At 41.6% G+C, this 22,419-nt stretch overlaps 2 protein-coding genes across 2 annotated transcripts in view; both read right to left on the reverse strand.

Moving 5' to 3' along the window:
* Positions 1-1,200: 1,200 nt before the first annotated feature.
* On the reverse strand, positions 1,201-6,592 carry LOC126405293 (charged multivesicular body protein 6-like). Its single transcript, XM_050068960.1, has 8 exons — positions 6,361-6,592; positions 5,644-5,753; positions 5,137-5,224; positions 4,638-4,724; positions 4,162-4,227; positions 2,643-2,723; positions 1,685-1,760; positions 1,201-1,580 (listed from the first exon to the last, which is right to left on the reverse strand). Exons 1-8 carry the CDS (start codon positions 6,424-6,426, stop codon positions 1,531-1,533), a joined length of 624 nt encoding a protein of 207 aa, XP_049924917.1. The 5' UTR covers positions 6,427-6,592; the 3' UTR covers positions 1,201-1,530.
* A 1,595-nt stretch (positions 6,593-8,187) lies between these two features.
* Positions 8,188-22,419, reverse strand: part of ttyh2l (tweety homolog 2, like) — a 37,080-nt gene continuing 22,848 nt past the window's right edge. The window contains exons 5-14 of the mRNA XM_050070061.1: positions 21,057-21,152; positions 19,468-19,540; positions 17,192-17,261; positions 17,039-17,094; positions 15,387-15,479; positions 15,199-15,291; positions 13,180-13,322; positions 12,844-13,029; positions 12,685-12,763; positions 8,188-9,287 (exon numbers count right to left, since the gene is read on the reverse strand). Of these exons, the coding sequence (XP_049926018.1) occupies positions 9,207-9,287; positions 12,685-12,763; positions 12,844-13,029; positions 13,180-13,322; positions 15,199-15,291; positions 15,387-15,479; positions 17,039-17,094; positions 17,192-17,261; positions 19,468-19,540; positions 21,057-21,152 (970 nt within the window). The 3' untranslated portion in view covers positions 8,188-9,206. The remainder of the gene's footprint in view (positions 9,288-12,684; positions 12,764-12,843; positions 13,030-13,179; positions 13,323-15,198; positions 15,292-15,386; positions 15,480-17,038; positions 17,095-17,191; positions 17,262-19,467; positions 19,541-21,056; positions 21,153-22,419) is intronic.

The raw sequence follows: 22,419 nt of genomic DNA on the forward strand, positions 1-22,419 counted from the left end.
TATTGCAGTGATGAAATCTCGCTGAATCTAATAATAAAGGCTCTCATTTAACAATGCCCATATAATAATGATGTTTCAGTAGGTTATATTCCCCGCTGACATGGCTACTGTTCGCTCAAACCCTAAAACCGAAACTTCCCACAGCATTAGAACGCAACACTACCTTAACCAGAGCGCACATTTGGTGCACGCCCCCTAAATTTTGGGACCAATTGAGCTCCACCATTCATATGGGCCTACTATACAGAGGCAAATTTGTTTCTCCACAAATACTATGCAACATGTAAATACTGTTCTTGCCCTTAAAAAACCCATACATATTTGCCTATTTAAACTGGCACTTCTGGTGTGTGTTCTGAACTTAAAAGACACTAAAATTAGCATCAATCTAAAACAATTAGCCCACAGGCAAAGGCTGCTCAAGGTGATGAAGCACAGGAGGACAGGCATGTTGCCTTGAGAGCAAAGGAGCACATCAAACCTGTTTGTGTCTCCCTCATGCATCATTTGGGCAAAGGCTGACTGCTCTGAATGAAAGGCAGTCGAGCCTAAGAGACTTTAAAAGACAGATTTTCAGTATGTATCCTGCCACCAGTGTCCATACCAGCGTGGTGCATATTGTTGTTTTTCTGCTTGTGCTCATTAAAGCCTTTGCACACACTGCTGCTGTCATCTGAGCTGCCTACTAAACGCTGCACAGTGAAGTTGCACCCATGAAGTTCCTCTTCTTCGCCTTTACAAAAGAACATTTTATATATACAGTTGCATTGCATAAGTCTGTAAGCAAGTCATACTCTGACTGTTTTCACTAACACCACGGGTGATGTTTGTCTCACAGTGGATAATTTGTGTTAGTTTCGTTGCACATGCCAATTAGAGTCCAAGTGCCCACTTAGTGTAGGGTTGTAAATATATTACCGGCTTTCTTTGTCTAAACATCTCCCACATATCAGCAACATGAGCTTTCCACTTACTGTCAAGAAGCACACACACTTTGCTCAGGGGATGGGAATGAAGACACCTGTTCTGTGTGCTGTTGAGTCAAGAGAAATAGAAATAAAAAACTAGCAAGGGGTGCCCCCTTCTGGAGAAAGCATGAAACACAACATGAAAATGTGAACTAAATACTGATACCCCATGACAACAGAACCTTACTTGTTTTAACAGTTAAGTTTATGAAAGAAAAGCCAAGAAAAGATATTGTTGCCACAGCTCAATTTAATATGGAAAAAACTGAAATTACGTGTAAAACATCTAAAAATGTGTCCTCTCATTCTGTTACACCAGAACATTTATAAAGTAACACTGCTTAGCTTATCAGAGTCAGACAAAGAGAAACACTTCCTGTATGTAGATACTTCAGGGGAGCAGTGAGCCAGAGTACAGACACAATGCTGATTCTTTAAAATGTGTCACGGTGCACTGATGTCTGCAGGTCCCACCTTCACCGACTAACAATTAAGGATGAAATACTAAAATTAGTGCCCATTGGTACAAAGACAGCCAACTCCCAACCACAAATTTGGCCTGTCAGGCTGCCAACATCTCCCTGTCTGGCTTGTTCTTTGCTTCTCTGCTCTCTAAAAAAGAAAATCACAGTAAAGCAAATGGCATCAATTACTGTACAAATACATCAAGTGTGCGAGGAATGCTTTGTGATGTGAAATAAGAGACGCAATCTTACCTGGTTCAGCTTTTGCCGCCTCCGGGACCTCGGGTAGTGGCTCAGTGGGGACCTCTGGAAGTGCTACATCTTCTCCCTGTTTCAGGAGAGCAGACAGAGTAACGATAAAAGTTGTAACAATAAATTTTACATTTCGCAACTGGGAAAGTACTTAAATATTTAGTTGCCGAGTTTAAAAATGTTTTCAGGCTCTAAGAAGTTGATATTCTGGCGATACAAGCTTCAGGATTCAGAATCTTTGACCTTTTGACCTCCTCCCACTGAGCGCTTAGGCTGCAATCTCAGAACCCAATGGCTGCTGGTCTGACGATGATATGCAAATATCTGCTTATGGAGATTACTGAGGCTACGTTTTAAAATGTTCTATTTCAATTCACATATCTAAGCAGAGGCAAGTTATTTAACCCAAACGTGGCACATTCAAAACATTCGTAGACAAACTGGTGAAAGGAATATCACACTACTTGCTCCCTTTTGTTGAATTGAGAAGAATCTGAATCTGTGTTGAAGTGTGAAACATTATAATTTGAGAGTGTGTGTCATTTGGAATAATAATCACATCATAAAAGAGGCAAAATCTGCTGAGGTTTTAATTATTGGGGAATCAACCACATTCATTAAACAGCCTATTATTACATACAAATGATGATATTTTGGCTTCTGGCTTTGCTTATTCCTCTCCTTGAGAGACAAATATTGTACAAATCTGGTCAAAATACCAACATGCAGTTTGGGCACGAAATCCGCTCTTGACTCAACTCTGAATCACAGCTTTAACAACAGCACCGCTCCAGTGGAAGCGCTACAGTGAGTGGCAAACAGCTGAAGCCTGTAGTTACACCAGGCCTCAGCATGTGTAACTATAAATGTGAAGTAGGGTGTCACAGGGGAAACAACACGCATGGTCAGCAAACTGTCTCAGTGTTAATAAAGGCTGAACATGCAGCGTGACACCCACCTGAGTGATAGCTTCCAGCTCTGCTAGAACAGCGTCCTCGTCCTCCTGCGTCAGGGCTCCAGCCAGCATTTCATCTATTTGCTGCGGGAGCCAGAAAAAAATGTGTTAGCTGACAGCACAGTGACAGCTCAGTGTTTTTGCTGACTTACTATAAACATGGACAGTTATCCATATAATGTCTGGGAGAGCTCGGATTTTGGCAGTCTGCATCCTCGAAACATGTAGTTTACACTGATCAGCTGAAACATTAAACCACTGACAGATGACATGAACAATACTGACCATCTCGTTACAATGCCATGCTCTACTGGGAACATTTGGTCCTGGCATTCATGTGGATACCACTTCAAGCACTTCACTTATCCAAACACCGCTGCAGACCAAGTCCCCCCCTCATGGCAATAACACTCCACCACAAACAATGCTCAGAAATTGCCTGAGGAACATGACAAAGAGTGAAGGCATCAACCTGGCCTCCAAATTCCCCAGATCCCAATCTGATCGAGCATCCATGGGATGTGCCAGTACCCCACCTCACAACCGACAGGTCTCAAAGGATCCACCGCCAACGCCCAGGTGCCAGACTTCAAAGCAAACCCCCAGAGGTCCCGTGTCCATGCCTTGAGGTACCTCTGGGGTACCGGCACGTCCCACGAATACTCAATCAGATTGGGATCTGGGGAATTTGAAGGGCAGGTCGATGCAGTTCTTCGGGCCACTCCTGAGCAGTTTTTGCATTGAGGCGTGGCGCTTTGCTCCGCTTGGGAGGCCACTGCCATCAAGGTGCATTGTTGCCATTGGGGGCGGGGGTGTACTAAGTCCACAGCGGTGTTTGGGTGGGTGCTGCATGTCAAGTGGAATGCCACATGAATGCCAGGAGCCAAAAGTTTGCCAGCAGAACTCTTACCGGACATGTTAGTTAATATCAAAGGGACAGTTCATCCTAAAAATGTAGTGCTATTCATCAGTCTAGATTGTTTTGGTGTCAGTTGCCAAGAGATATCGGCCATGGAGCTGCCTTCTCTTGAATATAATGAAACTAGATGGCACTGGGCTTGTGGTGCTCAAAGCACAAAAAATACATTTGAAAAACTCAACAGCAATTTCTCTTTCCGGAAATCATGACCTGGTTACTCAAGATAGTCCACAGAACTTGCTGCGAGCAGTTTCATGTAGGAACTATTTTCTTTCTACTGAACTACACCTGCTGTCAAAAGTTTTTTCCCGTGCTTTGAGCACCACATGCTGAGTGCCATCTAGTTTCATTATACTCAAGAGAAGGCAGACATCTCTGCAGCTGATATCGTCAACGCTCGGCAACTCATACCAAAACAGTCTGGATAGATATTCAGTGCTACATGTAAGAGGGAAAATATGTATTTTTGATCTCGAGGTGAACTGTACCTTTATGCTTAGAACTAATATAAGTGTATTCAGGACTGGTTTTAATAAACAATTATTGGAAAAGTAGGAATAGCACTGTAAAAGTGTTCTTCCAAGACATCAAGGAGACATTTACCCTTTGATATTCAATTGATTCCTGGGTCTCATCCAGGATTCTCTCCACATCTTCAATTGACATGATCTGTCACGAACAAGAAAAGAAACCCATATTACAGGAGAAAAGTGGTTTTTGGATGAAAAGTGTTCTCCACACATTCTGGCTGGCTTGTGAATTTCCTGAGCAAGATCTGAACACTGTATCCAAGGATGTGCAGCAGCAGTCACACTGCTGTAGTCAAGGCTTTGCTTCTTAATCCCTTAATCTTCAAACAATGTGCACCAGCTATGCTAACACAAACCACAGGCTTCCTCCACTGCTCAATCCTCACCCAAGGATCACATTAAATAAAGTGTGCTTATCAGTGGAAACTTTGACATTGTTGAAGTATACACTCACATATCGAAAGCTTAAGGGTGTATTATTATCACATGGATGTGAGAGGCACATTGCTGAACACAAAAGGAACGGAGTAAACATGAAAGCATATCTACCTCGTGCATGCTCTTCAGACAATCGTTGCCAACCTTAAGCCCCTCAATGACTTTCATCTCAATTTGCATGAACTCAATGTCTTGAACCTGTTGACAATATAAGCACATGAAAATATTAAACATGCGAGACAAACAAACAAAAACAACAAAGGCCCAAATATCAGAGATATGATATAAAACTGTATGCTGCTCTAATTCTCTCACACAAGCACTAAGTTCTGACTATTACATTTCAGACAGCCATATATTGTACAAAAAATAACAGCACCTCTCACTCCACACATTTTTGCAGCTCAGGTTAAGCTCGGATTTGCAGGAAAATCAGTAAGCAGACTTTGGAAGATTTTATTTTTTATCATAGTATTTCATATCACACTGAGCCCTTCTCTCTGCTCCTTAAAACAACTGTACAAACTATAAACCTGATACACCTATGAGCCGTGGCTTGGTTCTTTTTAAAACGCGATGCCATCAAATAATGAAATCTCACAAAACTTACCATGCACTCTAGGTTTGAAATCTGATTTTCGGTCTTGTCTAGCAGCTGATCCTGATATCGTTTCTTCTTAAGAAGCAGCAGTGCTTTTCTGCAACGGCAAATAAAAGGGAGAAACATAATACAGCAAAGTTTATTTGTTGCAACTTCTTTTTTCTAAGGTATTCATACAGTATGTAGTATTGCATTACAGAATAAATCAGATCACAGGTGTTGCCACTGAGTCTGTGGTGCAGTCTACACCTCAGTCGATTTCAAAAAGTCAATATCTGCAAAGTAATGCACGCAGTGTTGTTATTTAATCGAAATCTACATACAGTGTTCCCAATTACAATTAAATGTAGGACACACAGGTTTTCCCAGCTGCTCTTTCATCAACCATATGTGTCATTTTCAATTAACAGCAACCTTTTCCTTTGTGACCTTTGCCTGCCTTCACAGTGGTGTGAGGACACGGTGATAGATGTGACCTGAAAAGGGTTTACTATCTTTTTTTTTTTTAATGCTTACTCTTTCCTGCCATCTTTTAGCAGCTGCTTTGCAAGGAGTCGCTCTTTCTCCAGCTGTAGGGTGATCCTCTTTTGGTACTGTTTCAGCTTATCTCTCTGCTGCTTCAATTGCTGTAAAAAATAAAAAATAAAAAAAAGGGAAAAAAGCACAAATTCAGACACTTTTTTTTACACAGCACAAAAAAACCTATATGTATCCTTTAAATAATTAATTAAAAAAAGTCTGAATATTATGCAAAATATTACAGAACACACAGAATGACCAAAAAAAAAAAAAAAATTAAAAAATTAAAATAAATAAATAAAATAAAATAGAATACAACCTACTACAGATGTTCTGAAGGATGGCAATATTTTAGTATAGGATATAATGCTAATAACCTAAAAGTAATACTTATATTTAATTACCACATATTTGACAATGTATCAAAACAATTACAATTAAGTTACACCAATATAATATTCAGCATTTGTTTGTTTTGTGCTGCAGTGCAATGTACAGTGGTTTCTATTTGTCACCCTGTGTTAGACTTAACCACAACACACACACACACTAAGCTTGTCCCAACAAAGGACTCCTGTCTAATGTTGAATAACACCGCGCTAAACACATCAGCTAACATTACTCCATGTTGTACCGGAGCTGTGCAGCCTGCTAACCGTCGCCCTGTGTTATTATAACGGGACTAATCCGCTGCTTCCACCGCTGTCAGCTCACCAAAATGGCTTTGTCTTGTTCCGTTACACGCGAAGGTCGGCTCTTTCTCCCAAAAACGTTTCCCATTATTCAGCCACATCCCCTCCACATCCTCCCTCGTCAACAGACAAATTATCACTTGCTGCCGAACATGTTACCATGATAATAAACAGCCGAAAATGGCTAGCAGGCTAACTGACTACCATCATGTCCACAGTTTTTCCGTGTTTCCTACGGCAAGCGAGGCAGGACATTGACTCGGCTGTGACTTCACATCAGTGCGGAGCTCAGAGAAATATGTCTTAGTGGCAGCAGCGTGATAAGGCAGCCATGTCACAACTGTTGTGGTACATTATTTGATATCAGCAGCACGTATAGCAGCACATCCTTGGTCGTCAGCAGGACCTACAGGCTGGGTACCGGGGACAGCGTCAGGCTCCCCAGGGGGCTCCAGGATCAGCACCCTGGACAGCGACCACGACATTATTGAAAGGGACCCACCTGAGCCAGATAGGAAGACAGGAGGGTGCTGGTAAACAGCTACACATAATTTACATTTGCACAATTTCCACCTTACCATTGTTTATAAAAAACATCCTCAGGTCTATTTGGACAAATTTAATTGTACAGATATTATGATTGTAACATGTGTTTGTATGGTTTTGCTGTGCTGTGGGGTGAAGATGGATCGCACACTCATGGATGGATAAGAGAAGAGACAATGGGGACAGGCTTAGGAGTCCAAAGTGTCAGGGTGACCCTGGCCTCCACCTGCAAAATGTCACTCAAATGAACACAACTAGGAAGAGAGTCATGATGATCTCAAGAGGGAAGCAAAGGAACTGCAAAGCGACACAAAATAACTACAAAGAGACACAAAACAACCATAAAGAGACACAAAATGACTACAAAGAGACACAAAATGACTACAAACCAGGCAAAACGACCACAAAGACACACAAAATAACTACAAAGAGACACATTACAACCACAAAGAAACACAACATAACTATAAAAGAGACACAAAACAACTACAAAAAGAAACAAAATAACTACCAACAGAGGCAAAACAACCACAAAGAAACACAAAACAACCACAAAGAGACACAAAACAACTACAAAAAGAGACAAAAACAACCACAGATACACAAAACAACCACAAAGAGTCACAAAATAACTACAAGAGACACAAACAACCACAAAGACACACAAAATAACTACAAAATGAGGCAAAACAACCACACAAAGACACAAAACAACCACAAAGAGACACTACATGACTACAAACCAGGCAAAATAACCACAAAGAAACACAAAACAACCACAGAGACACTACACAGAACTACAAAGAGATATAAAGCAACCAAAGGGAGACATAAAGCAACCAAAGGGAGACATAAAGCAACCAAAGGGAGACATAAAGCAACCAAAGGGAGACAGACAATGATCACAAAATGACAGCATTGGGGCCATTTGCATATCCGTGCCCCAGGGCTAATTGCCTCATGATCCACCCTGTTTAAACTCACTGAAAATCTCATTTTAGTAAGGTGTGCGAAATGATGACGATGCACAGGTGTACTCCAGGACAGAGCCCAGCCTGCTGTCATTGCTGACATCTCTCTTACAGCTTTTTGTAAAATGTTTTATGGAGTGGAGATGTATGATACTGGCTGAGGACACTGCCCGCTGCGGCATCCTTAAATACTGGACACTAAAAATCCTAATTAGCCTAAACCCATTTCTACTGATCATTGGGCTGTTAGAGAGTAAAAAAAAGAGCAATCATAAATAGTAAGTAGAAAAATAATGACACAATAACACACACGTCTGAATACAGCATTTATGGTCAAACATGAGTTTATTTGATACATTATCCAAAACAACAAACAGCACACAGCAGATTTCTCCAGCGCTGAAGAAAACAGTTTCTCTGGGGGCAGATGGATCTGAGAGCAAACCTCAAATTTCTACAAATTCAGTTTATATTTTACCAACTGCTCTACAGCACAGAGATAAATGCTTGGAGGTGAATTAAATCCCATTCTGTTGTGCTTATTTTGTCTCGGGGATTTTACCCACATGCAACTGCTATGGTCTCCACATGTAGCAAAACAATAATACACCTCTCAGCTACGACTATTTGACTCATCCCTGATCAGCAGGTCATACATGAATACAGAACGATGAGATGCTTAAACCTGTGACAGTTATCTAGAAAGATAAAACCGATCACAGATATCAACTTAGTAGCATCTTTGGCTCTTCACAACAAAACCACACCATATAATATGGTTTCTTTTTCTTATCATTTAGAAAAGGTTTAAAATATGGTGTGGTAAGTACTTAACACCATTAAAAGTCACACAAAGGTCTAAAAAATGAAGTAGTTAAGTTGCAGCCAAGGGGGATTTTGCAAAAATCAAAATGCCGTGATGATAGGTCTATGGGTAATACTCAGCCATCTTACTTCATATCAAAATACTGACAGTATCAAAGATTGTATCCATGCAGGCCATCAGAATACAGGAAAAAGCGACAAACATTTTTCATCCAATCAGGCTCTTAACGTGGCTCATATCAATGCTAACGTTGGAGTAACAGTGTTTCCATACATGACAACATCAACAGCAGTCTTGAGACGAACCCATACAGGCCGTCTCTGTTAACAACTGCGTGCTGGGCTTTTGCAGCACTGCATTGGTGAGTTACTGAGGTCAATGCCTCGTGTGGCCTGCTTTCACGTCTCAGAGTGGGACAGCAGCTGCAGCTCCAGTAAACAGGAGTACACCATGAAGACAGCCGCCTCGGTGAGAGCCCAGAGTCTCAGACAGTGTTTCTCTGAAAAGGATTCAGTAGGTTGCAGGCTACACCTGGAAGTCAGTCCCGAAGTGTCTGATCTGGGCGTCAGTCATAGATAGATAGGTGGTCCTCATACTGGGCGAGTACTGCAAGGGAAATGATTGGAAAACACAATTTAGCACATCTGCATTTGAAAAACATTTTATAATCAAATCAAATTAAACATTAAAATGATGATCTGATTCAAGCTCAGAGGATGAGCTGTTCTTTCATTAAAAGGTTGTGGAATCTGGGGATGGTACTTTAATGTTGCCGGGGAATTAAAGGTCCAGTGCGTAGAATTTAGGGGGATATACTGGCAGAAATGGACTATAGTAAGTATGTTTTCTTTGGTGTATAATCACCCAGAAATAGGAATCGTACTGTTTTCGTTAGCTTAGAATGAGCTGTTTATATCTACATAGGGAGCAGGTCCTCTTCTACGGAGGTTGCCATGTTGCAGCATCATGTTCCTACAGTAGCCCTGAACGGACAAACCAAACACTGGCTCTAAATACGGCCATTTGCATTTTTGCGCCGGCCACCAAAGTAAGCAGCCGAACAGCATTAGAAAAACACTGAATTTTAACATGAAACTGTTTATTTCAGTGTTTTAACCAATTTAAATCACCAGCTGTGTTTATTGTGGAGGGAAAGAGACCTCTGCAGATAATTTGGCTCCTGGTAAAAACCTCCTGAACGTCTGGATCTTAAGTCACCAGATAAAAAAGGTGAGCACACATTAGCAGGTGCTGGGCTAGCCGCATGTCTGCGATGAGCTAAACAGCATCAGAGAAACATTGATTTGTAACGTGAAACTGCTTTGTTCAGTGTTGCGACCAATTTTAATAACCTGGTCCCTTTGTTTTGAAGAGGAAGAAACCTCTGCGGATAAAGAAGGAATTCTAAACGAGAGTTCATATGTGAGAAGTTTCAGCTGGTTGCAATCTGCAATTCTCACCACTAGATGCCACTAAATCCTACACACTGTTCCTTTAAAGAGCAGGTGAAGAGCAGACAGAGGGCGAGTCAGGGGTCACAGAATAAGTTACACTCACATAAAAACAGTGCCAGAAGGTCAGAGGTCACACAGCTGAGCTTTAAGGTTTTTTTTGGGGTTAAAACATTTTGCATCGCAAGCATCATTACACACGTAAGCCCAGACTTTGTGTCAAGGAGTGGAATGAAAATGAAACCAAACAAATCAGGAAGAAGTTTGACAACAAGAAAAAAACTTACGGTTTTTAAATGTCTGAGTAAAAGAATGAAAATAACAAAAGGGTTAGTTATAAAACACTGGTTAATATTCAGCAGATAAGATACCTGTTTTTGAAAAACCGCTTAAATAAAAGCAAAAGTAAAATGCATTGCAGAGCTGATTCACAAAAATGAATAAATAAATAAGTTCTCTCAGGTACACAAACAAATGAAACACACAGGTGTCTGTTAAGGATGTGTCTCACGGAGGCAGACTTAAATTTTAAACAATGGTCCACATTCTCTCTTTTTCTTTGCCTCAGAAGGTGTTTTCAAGCCTTTGGTTCGCTGTGAATGCAGTTCAAGCACTGAGTCAGCCATGCACACAGAAAACTTAACAGAAGAGAAACTTGAACGAAAAGAAACCTTAACTGTGGATTTATCAGCGTCATCTATCATGTAGCTCTGGAGACACACCACACGCTTTTAGACTAAAGCCTCGTTTCCACCGAGCAGTTCAGTTCATTACACATTAGAATGGCTATTTTTGTGTTTAGTTTGCAAAAGTTGTGGATATACCAACAGGATCACTTCATTCTGACCTATTTTTCTGTCACTCCCTTGTTGAGGTACTAAGCACAGTGATCTGATACTAAAATGTGGAGCTAGAAACACTGCAGTCTGTTGATTGGTCAATAGAGAATCAACACTCTAGGTCAGACTACAGTGGACTATAACCATTGTTCCTATAGTGGCAAGTTTACATACATTAGTCAACTATAACTACAAAATGAAAGGATGTTGTGCTGCCTGTCATCTTTATAAGATAAGAAGTTATCTACATAAGAGTGACATGACATTGCCATAACTATGACATGACACGGTTATGTACATGTCATAAACGTTTATGACTGCTGTCATTAAGTGTCATTCAGTTTTTGTAATGACAAGTTGACATTGTTTGGGTTGTCTTGATTATGACAACTTGACATTAATCAAAGCGACATTATCAGAAGTTGTCTTTGTCATGACAAGCTGACATTAAATTTGTTTGGGATGTCCTTATTATGACAAGTTGACATTAACCAGGATGACATTACCAGAAGATGTCTTTATGTTAATGTCAAGTTGTCATAGTAAGGACATCCCAAACCAATTTAATGTCAGCTTGTCATGACAAAGACAACTTCTGGTAATGTCACTTTGATTAATGTCAAGTTGTCATAATCAAGACAACCCAAACAATGTCAACTTGTCGTTACAAAATCCGAATGACACTTAATGACAGCAGTCATAAATGTTTATGACATGTACATAATGTTCATGACAGTGTCATGTCATAGTTATGAAAGTGTCATGTCACCCTTATGTAGATACCTTCAAGTAAAGTGTTACCAATCAGGTAATTCACCATCTCCTGCATGTTACTCAATGCATGAGCTGACACTATTATTCAATTAACACAACTTAAGTATCAACATGATGTCCATGCCATTTGTTTTCATTGGCTCTCTTGCATGACATACGCTTAGCTAATAGTTGGATCATCAAGCACTTGAAAAATGTAAACGAATGTCACCCGGTTTATGCCCACTGCACTTATTCTATTCCCTCATTTGGCGGCGCCTCATTCCTGTGTGCTCCGGCAGCACTACACCCCTGCTCCAAACACCTCAGCCTGCTCTTTTTTGTTCGGTAATGTTGGCGTGCACTCCTGTTCCATGGACAAAAAGCAAGGTGCAGACGTTCCTCTGCATCATTGAAGAGGAAATACAGCAAAAGCTGGATGGAGCAGTGACAAAACTACTATCAAGTAACAATCTTGTCTACATTTTAAAGTACTGTCTGCGGTGGAAACGCAAAACAGATCTCTAGTGTTAGATTGAAAAGCAGCTTGTGAGATCTACTATTAAAACTAGATAGTTGCACTTTCTTTATCTGACAAAAAGCCATGGTTATTTCACACAGACATATTGCATAGTCTTACAAATGCTTTGCAAGAATTAGAAATAAGATCCAAGTCAGTGGTGAAGCAAACACGAGCATATGTTCAGAGGTTAGTAGCGACAGTGTGTGATGGCACTAGGCTAAAAAAAATGCATGCATTTCAGTCTATGGCCAGCAGAGAGCAGTCTTCCATCACATTATTCTCCTCAGTCAGTGTTGACACAGTGCAATTTTATATGTATTGTGTTCATGGTGCTGCTATGCATGCTTTCTGTGAGTATTGCAGCATTTTCGGGGTCAGTAGTGCCATCATCATCGTCATCACACTAGGGACACTAGAGCCTCATAGGGCCAACGCACCGAGGGGGGTGGGGATCCTCTCCCTATGAGCGGCACATTCTCATACCGAGGACTCCCTCCAAACAGCATGGACTGATTCCTGTGACGGAGAGGGAAAGAAGAGAAGTAAGCAATGAAACACACAAACACGACCATGCTGTCGTCATCTATTCAGCTTACATGTATTCAGGAGGTGGTATGGTATTAGAGGCAGACTGCGGAGGCGGGTGAAGGCTGGCCTGGCTGCCGAGGCTGCTGGTATAGCTACAGAAACTGTGGATGTTGGACCTTCTGGGGTTGTAGGATATCCGCCGGGCTTGGGGGTTAAATGGGTCCTCCTCATCTATGTCGTCATACTCTTTGTCCCTGGATGAAAGTGGTATACACACACACACACACACGCACACACGTAACACACAAACAAAAACAGGAACAGAGAGAGTGCATGTGTTAACACTTTCCAGGAGTGCATTGTGGGCAGTGCGTAATGGGATAAGGGGGTTGCTTGGTTCTGACCTGCTGCCCATTAGTGTCCACACTCTGAAAATCGCGCACAGCATGGCAGAGAGTGCACAGGCAGCCAGAAGGGAAAACAAAGAGAGGTAGAGGAGCCCTTCCACCCCATCATAGCACACACCCATTAGGGCATCCAGGTAGTCCTAGAAGAATGGACGCACAAAGTACAGTCGGTTATTGACAGTTTCCCGTAAAACATTACTTTTCACAAATACAGTCCCTTTTATCAGAACTCAGTACTATTGCAGGTTGAAAAAGGGTGATTTGAGTTATGGAATTTACAGACAAACATGACATGGGCACACTGATGGACAAAAACATGTTTATTTATGTCACTTTTTGGGGACATTGAATTCACTTTCAGTCAAGTAATTCATTTTAAAGGCAGATTACGTCTATCTTAGGACTCTAAACAACATTAGATCGCTGTTTGAAATGTGAACTCTTACTGTCTCTCTTAATGTAGCTGATGTGGGGGGGGGGGGGACCACAGTGACAGAAATGCTCAGCCCATGCCTTCACATGCACTTTATACACACAAACACAATGTAGTCTTTTTCCACAGAAACCCTCATGTTACTCTGATGACATGCATGTTTAAAATGCATTCTTTGTTTGTTTCGCTTGTTGCCCTGGTTGTGTGTGTTGTCAGAGTTACTGAGTCTCTTCGAACATCCTCACTTTTAATGTAAATGTCATGACTGGCATTCATGTTGACTGGACATCCACCAAATCAGGCTGTTCTCATTCACTGTTCTTACTTATAGAGTGCTGCAGGAATGAGTCTAAAACCTCAGAAATGAGCTGCACTTCTGGTTCCCTCGTCTCGAAGTCAATGGGTTTTTTGAATAGGTTTTATGGTTTGATGCCTGAAATAAGGTCTGCGGTTAAAACAAGCTCAAGAGACGTTCTCTTTTTGTTTTACGACTCAAAGTATGTCAGTAAATACCCCACTTATGAATTTTTGACGCTTTTACATGTCTTGAAAAAGGCAATCACTTACAATTGGCTACATAACACTAGAGAACATCATCATGTCGGGCATGACTTTAATAGCCTTGTTGTGGTGGTGGGTTTAAAGTCATCTTACCATGGTGTAGTTCATTTATAGCCTAACATTAACATTAGCTTTTACCAGGAACCAGGGCGATGCTAATAAAAACATTATCTTTGCACCGCTTTATACCCAAAAAGTACTGCACTATAATGTGTTTATAACCCACGCAATCGTAAGGCAGGAGGCTGTGATCAGGCTGCAGGCTGTCCTCCCAAAATGACAGGAGAAAAGGAGGAAGTCAGGTGACAAAGTATAAAGAGTTGCAAAGGCTGCAGAGGGAGGTGGTTGGGGTTGATGGGAGGGTCAAACAAACACAGGACTTTGACCCGGGAGCCTGCTGCTCGTGTTCCGTGTAAAACCAAAAGTCAGCGTTAAGTTATTTTAACGTCACGTCATCACATCACGCTGGATGCCCAACCACAGTTCTTATACTAAACATGACCTGACATAAGCTATCATATGGACCATGTGCAGAATCTTTCATAAGATATGATACAAACTGTTTTGCGGCCAAGTTACCACCCTGCTGATATTCTGAATACAGTCTCCCACCCTCCACCTAACCTCATCTCTATTCTGTTTTTAAAAGAATGACACAGTTGCGGCACATGCTGTATACTGTGTATATGAAGGCTCTATTGATCGAAAAGCCTACATCCTGTGTTGCAATCACAGCAGCGAGAAAGACTCATTTCAGCACTGAGATGCCTTATTCCCTTTACAGATACAACTCTGACAATCTGAAAGTTGCAGGTGTAAAGTTAGATTTTACAGTGAGAAAAACTGGGGGTGGTGAATAGAGCTGGTCTGGCTGATACAATGTGTATTGACAATTGCAATAAAGTGTATAAACATGTTAGAGATATGGTTGAAAAATCAGTCAGGTTGGTCCTCTAAGCAGCTTTGAGCTATGTTACAAAGCAGACTTATTAAAAAGTGTCCTGGTCGGAATCTGACCTTACCTTATGTAGCCCACGGCAGTCGAGCAAGGCTGTTAACTGGTGTAGACTGAACTCGGTGGAGTTCAGCAGTCGCTGGATCCCCAAAAGGTCTCTCTGTATATATTAAAAAAAGGGTTTAAAAGAGACGAAAGAATGATACACATTTTTCCACAGTCTGGTGTAATAGTCCGTCTGCCAGCCACACTTACCTCAGCTGTGGGGAAGATGGGTACCGAGACCTGCAGCAAGCCCTGGATCTGAATTTGTATGGTGGTCAAAGAACGCTGGCAGATTGTCAAAGACTGCGTAAACATAATCGCCCACCGACATCACACGCACAGACATCCACAACAAACAAAGAGAGGATCACATTAAGGGGAGCATTGTTTGGGAGCAGCATGTCAACAAGTAATTTGGTGTCAAAGAAGGCTTTATAATGCGCTTAACAGAGGACACATTTCTTTCCAGACTGATACGTGGGCCCAGATTATCCTTCGCCACAAACCGTCTCGCCCACCAGTCACTGTCCCTCCTCCCATTCCCACCAACCACATTGCAAGCACAAACAAAAGAGCAATATTTATATCAACTAGGCCATCGGAGGAATAGATTATCCTTACCTACTTAACAGGCGTCATTTTAATCCCTAAATGGATGCGGTGACATTAACTAAGCATGCAGGTTTTAATAATTACTGGTCATGGGTTTATCCTTGACAAATTCCCTTTATACATGCCATACATTTACAGTGCTATTCATGAAAGAATCCTGTGTATGAATAATACGAAGCTGCAGGATCACACCATCATAAATTGCATGATAACATGCAAGTGTTGAACTGTGCATGGTGAGAAGGTGGCGCATTACTCAAGAAAGAAAGCCTCGTCATTAGTAAGTGGCCATAAATTCACACTCTGTGCTCCACAACTTCACACTGGGTTCAGTGATAGATTAGGCGATCGCGGAGGCCGACTTCATCGTCCGGTTCATGAATTTAAAAACATTATCATGTGGCGCACCTGGTCTTGTACACAAAGTCGACGTTAACTGTTAACTGCCTCGTGCAAGAATTTATTGCCGAGCCATAACGGCTTCGGCAAAAGATACACAGGTGTAAACCAATGCTAAGTGAGAAATACAATGAAAGACAACTGGAGTGTTTTCTTTATTTTACAAGGTTATATGGCTGAATCTGCAGGCCTCGGAAATAAGTGTTTCATGAATAGCAGCCATCAATTATATTCCGGGGTTGTGATGCTCACATCGCAAGGGTTTTGTGTGCAACTGTATCATCTCTACAGTTATTTTTGAGCCACTTTTAATGCACCTGCATTTTGAGCACCAATAATTGGCCTCTTTGGAATGTCTGAGGTATCTAGGTCTTTCTTTGCTGAAGCATCAATGCAAAAAGTGATGGGCAGATGTCTTTATACATAGAAATAATTCAGGATTCTTAATTCCTCTTCCTATTTCCTCAAGATTTTCCAGTTGCCTTTAAACACTAGCTGCCTTTATGCATGATATACAGTAAACTGAATAAATAACTAAAAAATGCTGCCAGTGAGAATACCCCAAGGCTGAGATTATGCACAGGGTAAAAGATACGGCTAATTTTTGGAGACCCACATATGAAAAAAGGAATATTCTTTGATCAAAGTTTATCACTTGAAGTAATTAAATTAGTGTTGGGGGATCATTTTTCAGAACCGATCCGATTAGGGCCCGATAATGATCTAAGCAGCCTGGCGTCTAACAAGGAAAAACTCATTTTAAAATAGCAATACATTTTCCAGTTTGTGACTCTCGGTAAACAACTACACGTGTAAGCAGACAGCTGAGACTTTGGACGTTTCGTCGATACCTGTTGGAAAGGGTTTGGTAGATTCGGGCTGCAGAACAAATAATAGTGTGCAACATCTGGAGGGGGAGAGAAATAGAGAGATTAGCATTGTGTCGAAACATTCAGTGACAGAGAGCTTGTGTCTGTGCAATTCTGTTTGTAGAGATAAATTACCTGCGCTGAGGAAATCCTTGGTTTGGTTAACAATAAACTTGTCTGGAGAAACACAAAAGTCACTGGTGCCCTGTAGGAAAACAACAGCACGCTGTAATCTATGCAAGTATGCACAACCAGAAAGAGTGCTGTATTTATTTATGAATGAGATACAATTTCTTGTGCTGCAACTACACTAAATTTGCACTGAGCGCTTTTAGACAATCTCTCAACAACACAAAGTATTTGCTTTACAAGATTTTTAGCGTTGTTTGACTGTGAGCCAAATGAAAGTGCCCGCAGACATGCACACACACACACACACACACACAAATAGATACACACACATGCATTAAAAAAACACACACGCAAAGAAAAATGTGTGGTATGAAGGAACAGATCTCAGGCTATATTGACCATGTACAGCATTACTCGCTTTGCTGACCACGGGTGAAATCTACTAAATATTTCCATGCTCTCACATTCATCCATGGAGACCTGGATGTGTGCATGCATAAACTAATAAGGGTTAAGGTCACGCAGCCTCTGTGCACTTAGTCTTTCCTCGAGCAGGAAAAAGAAGGCACCAAATAAAAGGGCAAATAACAAAAGTAACTAAATAATTCCTCATGCACATGCATAATTAAGAGACAGAGGAAATAACAGGCCGCTGTTGAAATTGATCAAGTTCAAAGGGATCAGGAAATCTGCTGTGACGCAGACTCATACATCAAAGCCTCGTGCCATTCATTTCCAATCTAGTCTTGTGTCCACTGCTTTTCATGTCAGCTCCAATCAGAAAGTATCTTTCCACAAACTGTTGTTGTAAAGCAAAGCTCGACCGACTCCACAAAGCGATGATTAATGAAATCCAGGAAGAAACAAAACACAACATTCGTTTCTGCTTTGTAGTTTTACGCTTATTCCACCTCGGATTACCAATATATCTCTAAACACCACTGCCATCACATGACATTTGTTGTCAGCGGTAACTGTACAGCAATGTGTGTGTGTGTGTGTGTGTGTGTGTGTGTGTTAGGCACTGCTAGGATGTTACCCTTCATCTCTATCTCATTATACTACCGGGGACATTTTGTTTATGCTCCGTCTCATCAAATATGTATAAATTTATGAGCATTTTCTAGGACACCACCACTATCTACCTTCCTTTCAAGATGCACCATGTTTTCGAACCGCACAGTTTTTGAGTAATGATGTACAGGTGCAACAAGTTTACTTGTTTTGCATACTGTCCCATATTCAGATTCTTTTACTGACGACCACGTTCTTTGATGCATCCACTTCTGTATGGAGGACGGCCAGCCTATTAATAACCAGGCAGGTACAGTTATTCAGCAAATTTGCCTTAGCTTATCTGTGATGGAACTGACTGACAGTGACAGAAGAGATGCATGTTTTGGTTTTAATGGGGTTGTCTTCTAATATAATGGGTTAAACTAAGCCTCAGATATTGGTAATCAGGCTTTAAAACTGCAAAGAAGCTCTGCAATCACAGAGAACCGGAAGATATGTCTATTTCACACCTGTGTGGTTAAATTCAGCTTAAAATCAGCTGTCAACCCCACCTCTGCAACATTCTGTTCCCCCCTCTGCCTCACGGAAAACAGCTGTCCACATGTAAATTCCTGTGGGATAATGCACAGATGGGATAATCTGCGGGAGGCAAGGAGATCAGGGAGGGGAGACAGTTGGTCTGAAGGAAGGCAGGGAGTAAGGGGGATACTCTGTGTACCCCAGACAGTGCCCCTAATACGAGCTCCATTACACCCTAAGCCCAGATGCGCCGAACACATGGTGCACAGACAGGAAGAGGGAACAATCTGTCAGAAATAAGGGGGACCGAAAGGCAGATAAAGCTGAACACAACAAAAGAAGAGATTTTGAAGAAAGCAGAGTTCGTAATTAATCCTAGAAACAGCTTTGTTTACAACGGCGGGGCTAAGGGTTGATAAACCTAAAACGCTCGGGACTTGTAATCAGCTTTACTGCATGACCGACCATAGAAAAGCGCCTTGCCGTAAACTAAACAAACATATACAGACACTCTTTAACCAGGAGAGATGTCCAAGAACACATGCTGCTTATTGACAGTAAAACCCTCGGGAAGTAATTGCATGAGGTGGGAAGCTAAATACAAGAACCACTGTCCACCAGGATGTCCGTGGATTCAACTCTGTGGGTTAAAAAAGAACCAACTGGGTTTAAAAAATGAATGCATAAACAATACGTGAGGAAAGCTTTTAAAGAAAGAGGGGTTAAATACTGTGTTTTCTCACCACAGCTGTAGCAGTGCCTGCTCCCAGTGAGGCCCAGCTCAGGATCAGAGACAGCGCGACAAAAGCCATGATCCTGGAGGAAAACAGCAAACGGGAAAGAGAGATGGGGATGACGGAGAGATCCAGACAAAGACAAAGACACATGGGGAGAAGCAGATGAATTAGCGGATCTTTGTACCGATGATCTTCAGCTCTTTCTCTCTCATTTGATTTATTCTTTTCAGCGTTTGCTCGGGAATTGTTCTCCTTCCGCCTAAAGACACAGGCCTGGCTCGCACTTTGTACTGGGGCATCGTAGATTAGACGATACGGCTGGAATTCAATTCATTATGGAGTGATATGAAGATAAATTAACTCATGACTCCTGGCTGAATTCACTTGTTAGCTGCAGAAAAAAAATTCTATTCAGATATAAGTTGAAAATTGTTCAACAGAGGTCTCAAAAGGCCATAACCAAAGATAATACTTGAGGTCTGTGGACTTTCCATCTCTGTCTTTTGTCGTTTCGGCTCTGCTGGACCCCACCAGTAACATCTTAATTGGCTGCACTCTCTGTCGATCATGGCTGTCAATCACAGTGCAATGTCGCTGTCAATCAAAGGCTGCCACACACTTTGTATTGGCTTGTCGACCTCTTGTCTTTTACGCCCTCTTTTGTCGGGAAAGAGTGAAGAGCTCAGCTGGGGGTGTTTTATGAAAAAAAATAAGATAAAAAAAATCTTCCCACGATTAAGCAGCATGTCTTAGCGACCACTGGCAGAAGCTTGAGAAAGTGCTGTAAATTAGAGGGATATAAACCAGTAAAAAGAGGAGGAATGGCTCCCTGATGGATGTAAAGAGGTTGCAGAGGGCTTCTGTTCTCAACTCACTCCTCGGACCTTCTTGAAAGCACCAATAAAGTAGCCTGAGAGCACTTAATAATTAGTTAAGGGAGCAGGCTCATCCTGCTCGTGCGATCAATAGGCATTAGTAAGGCCCATCAGAGAGAGATGTGAAGAGGAATCCTGGGCATCATCCGCTAACACTGACACGTAGGCTGCACTAAATTGGCCAAATGGGATGGGAAGTCTGGACTCTGGATTTGCTTGTCAGACATCGGTGTTGGTTTAAATGGATGGCTGCAATTTGCTAAATCAAACGTTCCTCCTCTTAATCTTCCCATTTCTTTCAGAGCTTTGGAAGCTTCTTTTTTATTGTTCAGAGAATAAACAACAAGGTTTTGATCTATTTTAGTGTCAAATCTGAAAATTATATTCAGCAAACTGATCGGTCAGCTTTATTGAGCATAGCGCTATAACGTTGCTTTAATTGTAGGTGGAAATACAAGGCAAGTCACTGAGGAGAGGCATAAGGGCAGTGCCATTGTCTGTGCTATTTGACGATGTAATGCTATCGTTGGTGTTGTTAATGGAGTGACCTATATGGTGCCAGAGAGGCTGACTGGTGCCCTGCCTGTCTGCGGTCTCTGATCCCGGCAGAGGCCTATGAGAACAGATATGGACTGCTAAGGGAAAATAAAAAGCCTCAGAAACAAGATGAAAAACAAGATGAAAAGCAAGTACGTACACATACACACTCGGGGTACGTACGTGATGAGCAGCCATCGAGACTGCTTGGCCATTCCCAAGCACACAGCCAAGCAGATGACCAGATCCAGGATCAGGAGAAGCAGATAGGTCAGCCATCTACGAGACAGGAAAACCAAGCATCACCATAACAACCCTGATTGATCACTTTCGCTCACAGACAGCATACTTTATGTGCAAGCCTCGGGAAGTGCTGGCCCAACATATGTTTGAGACCGAATGTGTGAGATCTGTGAGTGCTGTATATCAGCATTCTTGTCTTCTAGTTAGAGCCCATCTGTTTCAGGTAATTTCCAGCCTGTTGGCTTAATAATTCAACACCACAAATCCATAGGCATTAATTTTTTAAGCTCTGAAAATGTCCTTCACAGGAATGGCCTACAGTCAGCTTGGACTTGAATAGTGTGTGCGTGTGTGTGTGTTCTGACCAATGAAACCACGTGGGAATGCTTATGACTCATTCTTAACTCCAAAAGACGTGGTAGCATCATAAATCTTTTAGCAATGACAAAGAAAAAAAAACAGACTTTGATGTTCGGGATGTCACACAAACAGGTGAATTCTGAAGATGCTGTATATGGACAGGGACTTACTGTGAAGTAATGTAGTAAATCTGTATACCAAAGGTCACTAGAGAATATGATTCATTCATGCTATGTGACAAAGTCTGGATGTACCCAAACAGACATTGACAGACTACAGACTGGTTCTTCCTCTGCCCACAGAGGAGGGCATATGGATGGAGAGAAACACTGAAAGAGAACTCACTTTACTTCATCTGCATAAACAGAACTGCAGATTGTTTCCCTGACCACAGGGACAGGATGATTTCAGAAACAGAATGGGGAAGGGAGGACACAATATTGGACAACATAATGGTGTCATTTTTCCCCTTGTTCGAATAACACTGGGCCTGGCCGTAACATTTGCTGTTCATCAATAAAGCCCTGCCACAGGCTGTTCATAGCTCGATGGCTGCATGAAATTCAATCAACACCCAGGAGATTGGTGTCAGAATGCACAAAGTGGAGACTGTAGTCCAAAAGAAGATCTGATCTCATGATAGGACAGAACAACACACCATATGGGAATATGTATGCATGAAATTAATGCTAGGAATATGTCAGTAAAAAGACACTATCAGTGATGCAACTGTGGTTTTTTGTGCTTGGTCAAAGGAACTTAATATCTCTACAGTTGCCTCAACGAGAAGTGCAGAAGAAAATATAGACACGTATGTAAGTTAGATATCAACAAGAGTTATCACCTCATGGTTGTGTGCCTCCCCCAACCAGTGAAGTTACAGTTTACATCCATGTCTGTATAGAATCACATGTAGTCATGACAGCAGACAATGCTTCAAGTA

This window comes from Epinephelus moara, chromosome 18 (assembly GCF_006386435.1).
Source record: "Epinephelus moara isolate mb chromosome 18, YSFRI_EMoa_1.0, whole genome shotgun sequence".
NCBI classification, from domain to species: Eukaryota; Metazoa; Chordata; class Actinopteri; order Perciformes; family Serranidae; genus Epinephelus; species Epinephelus moara.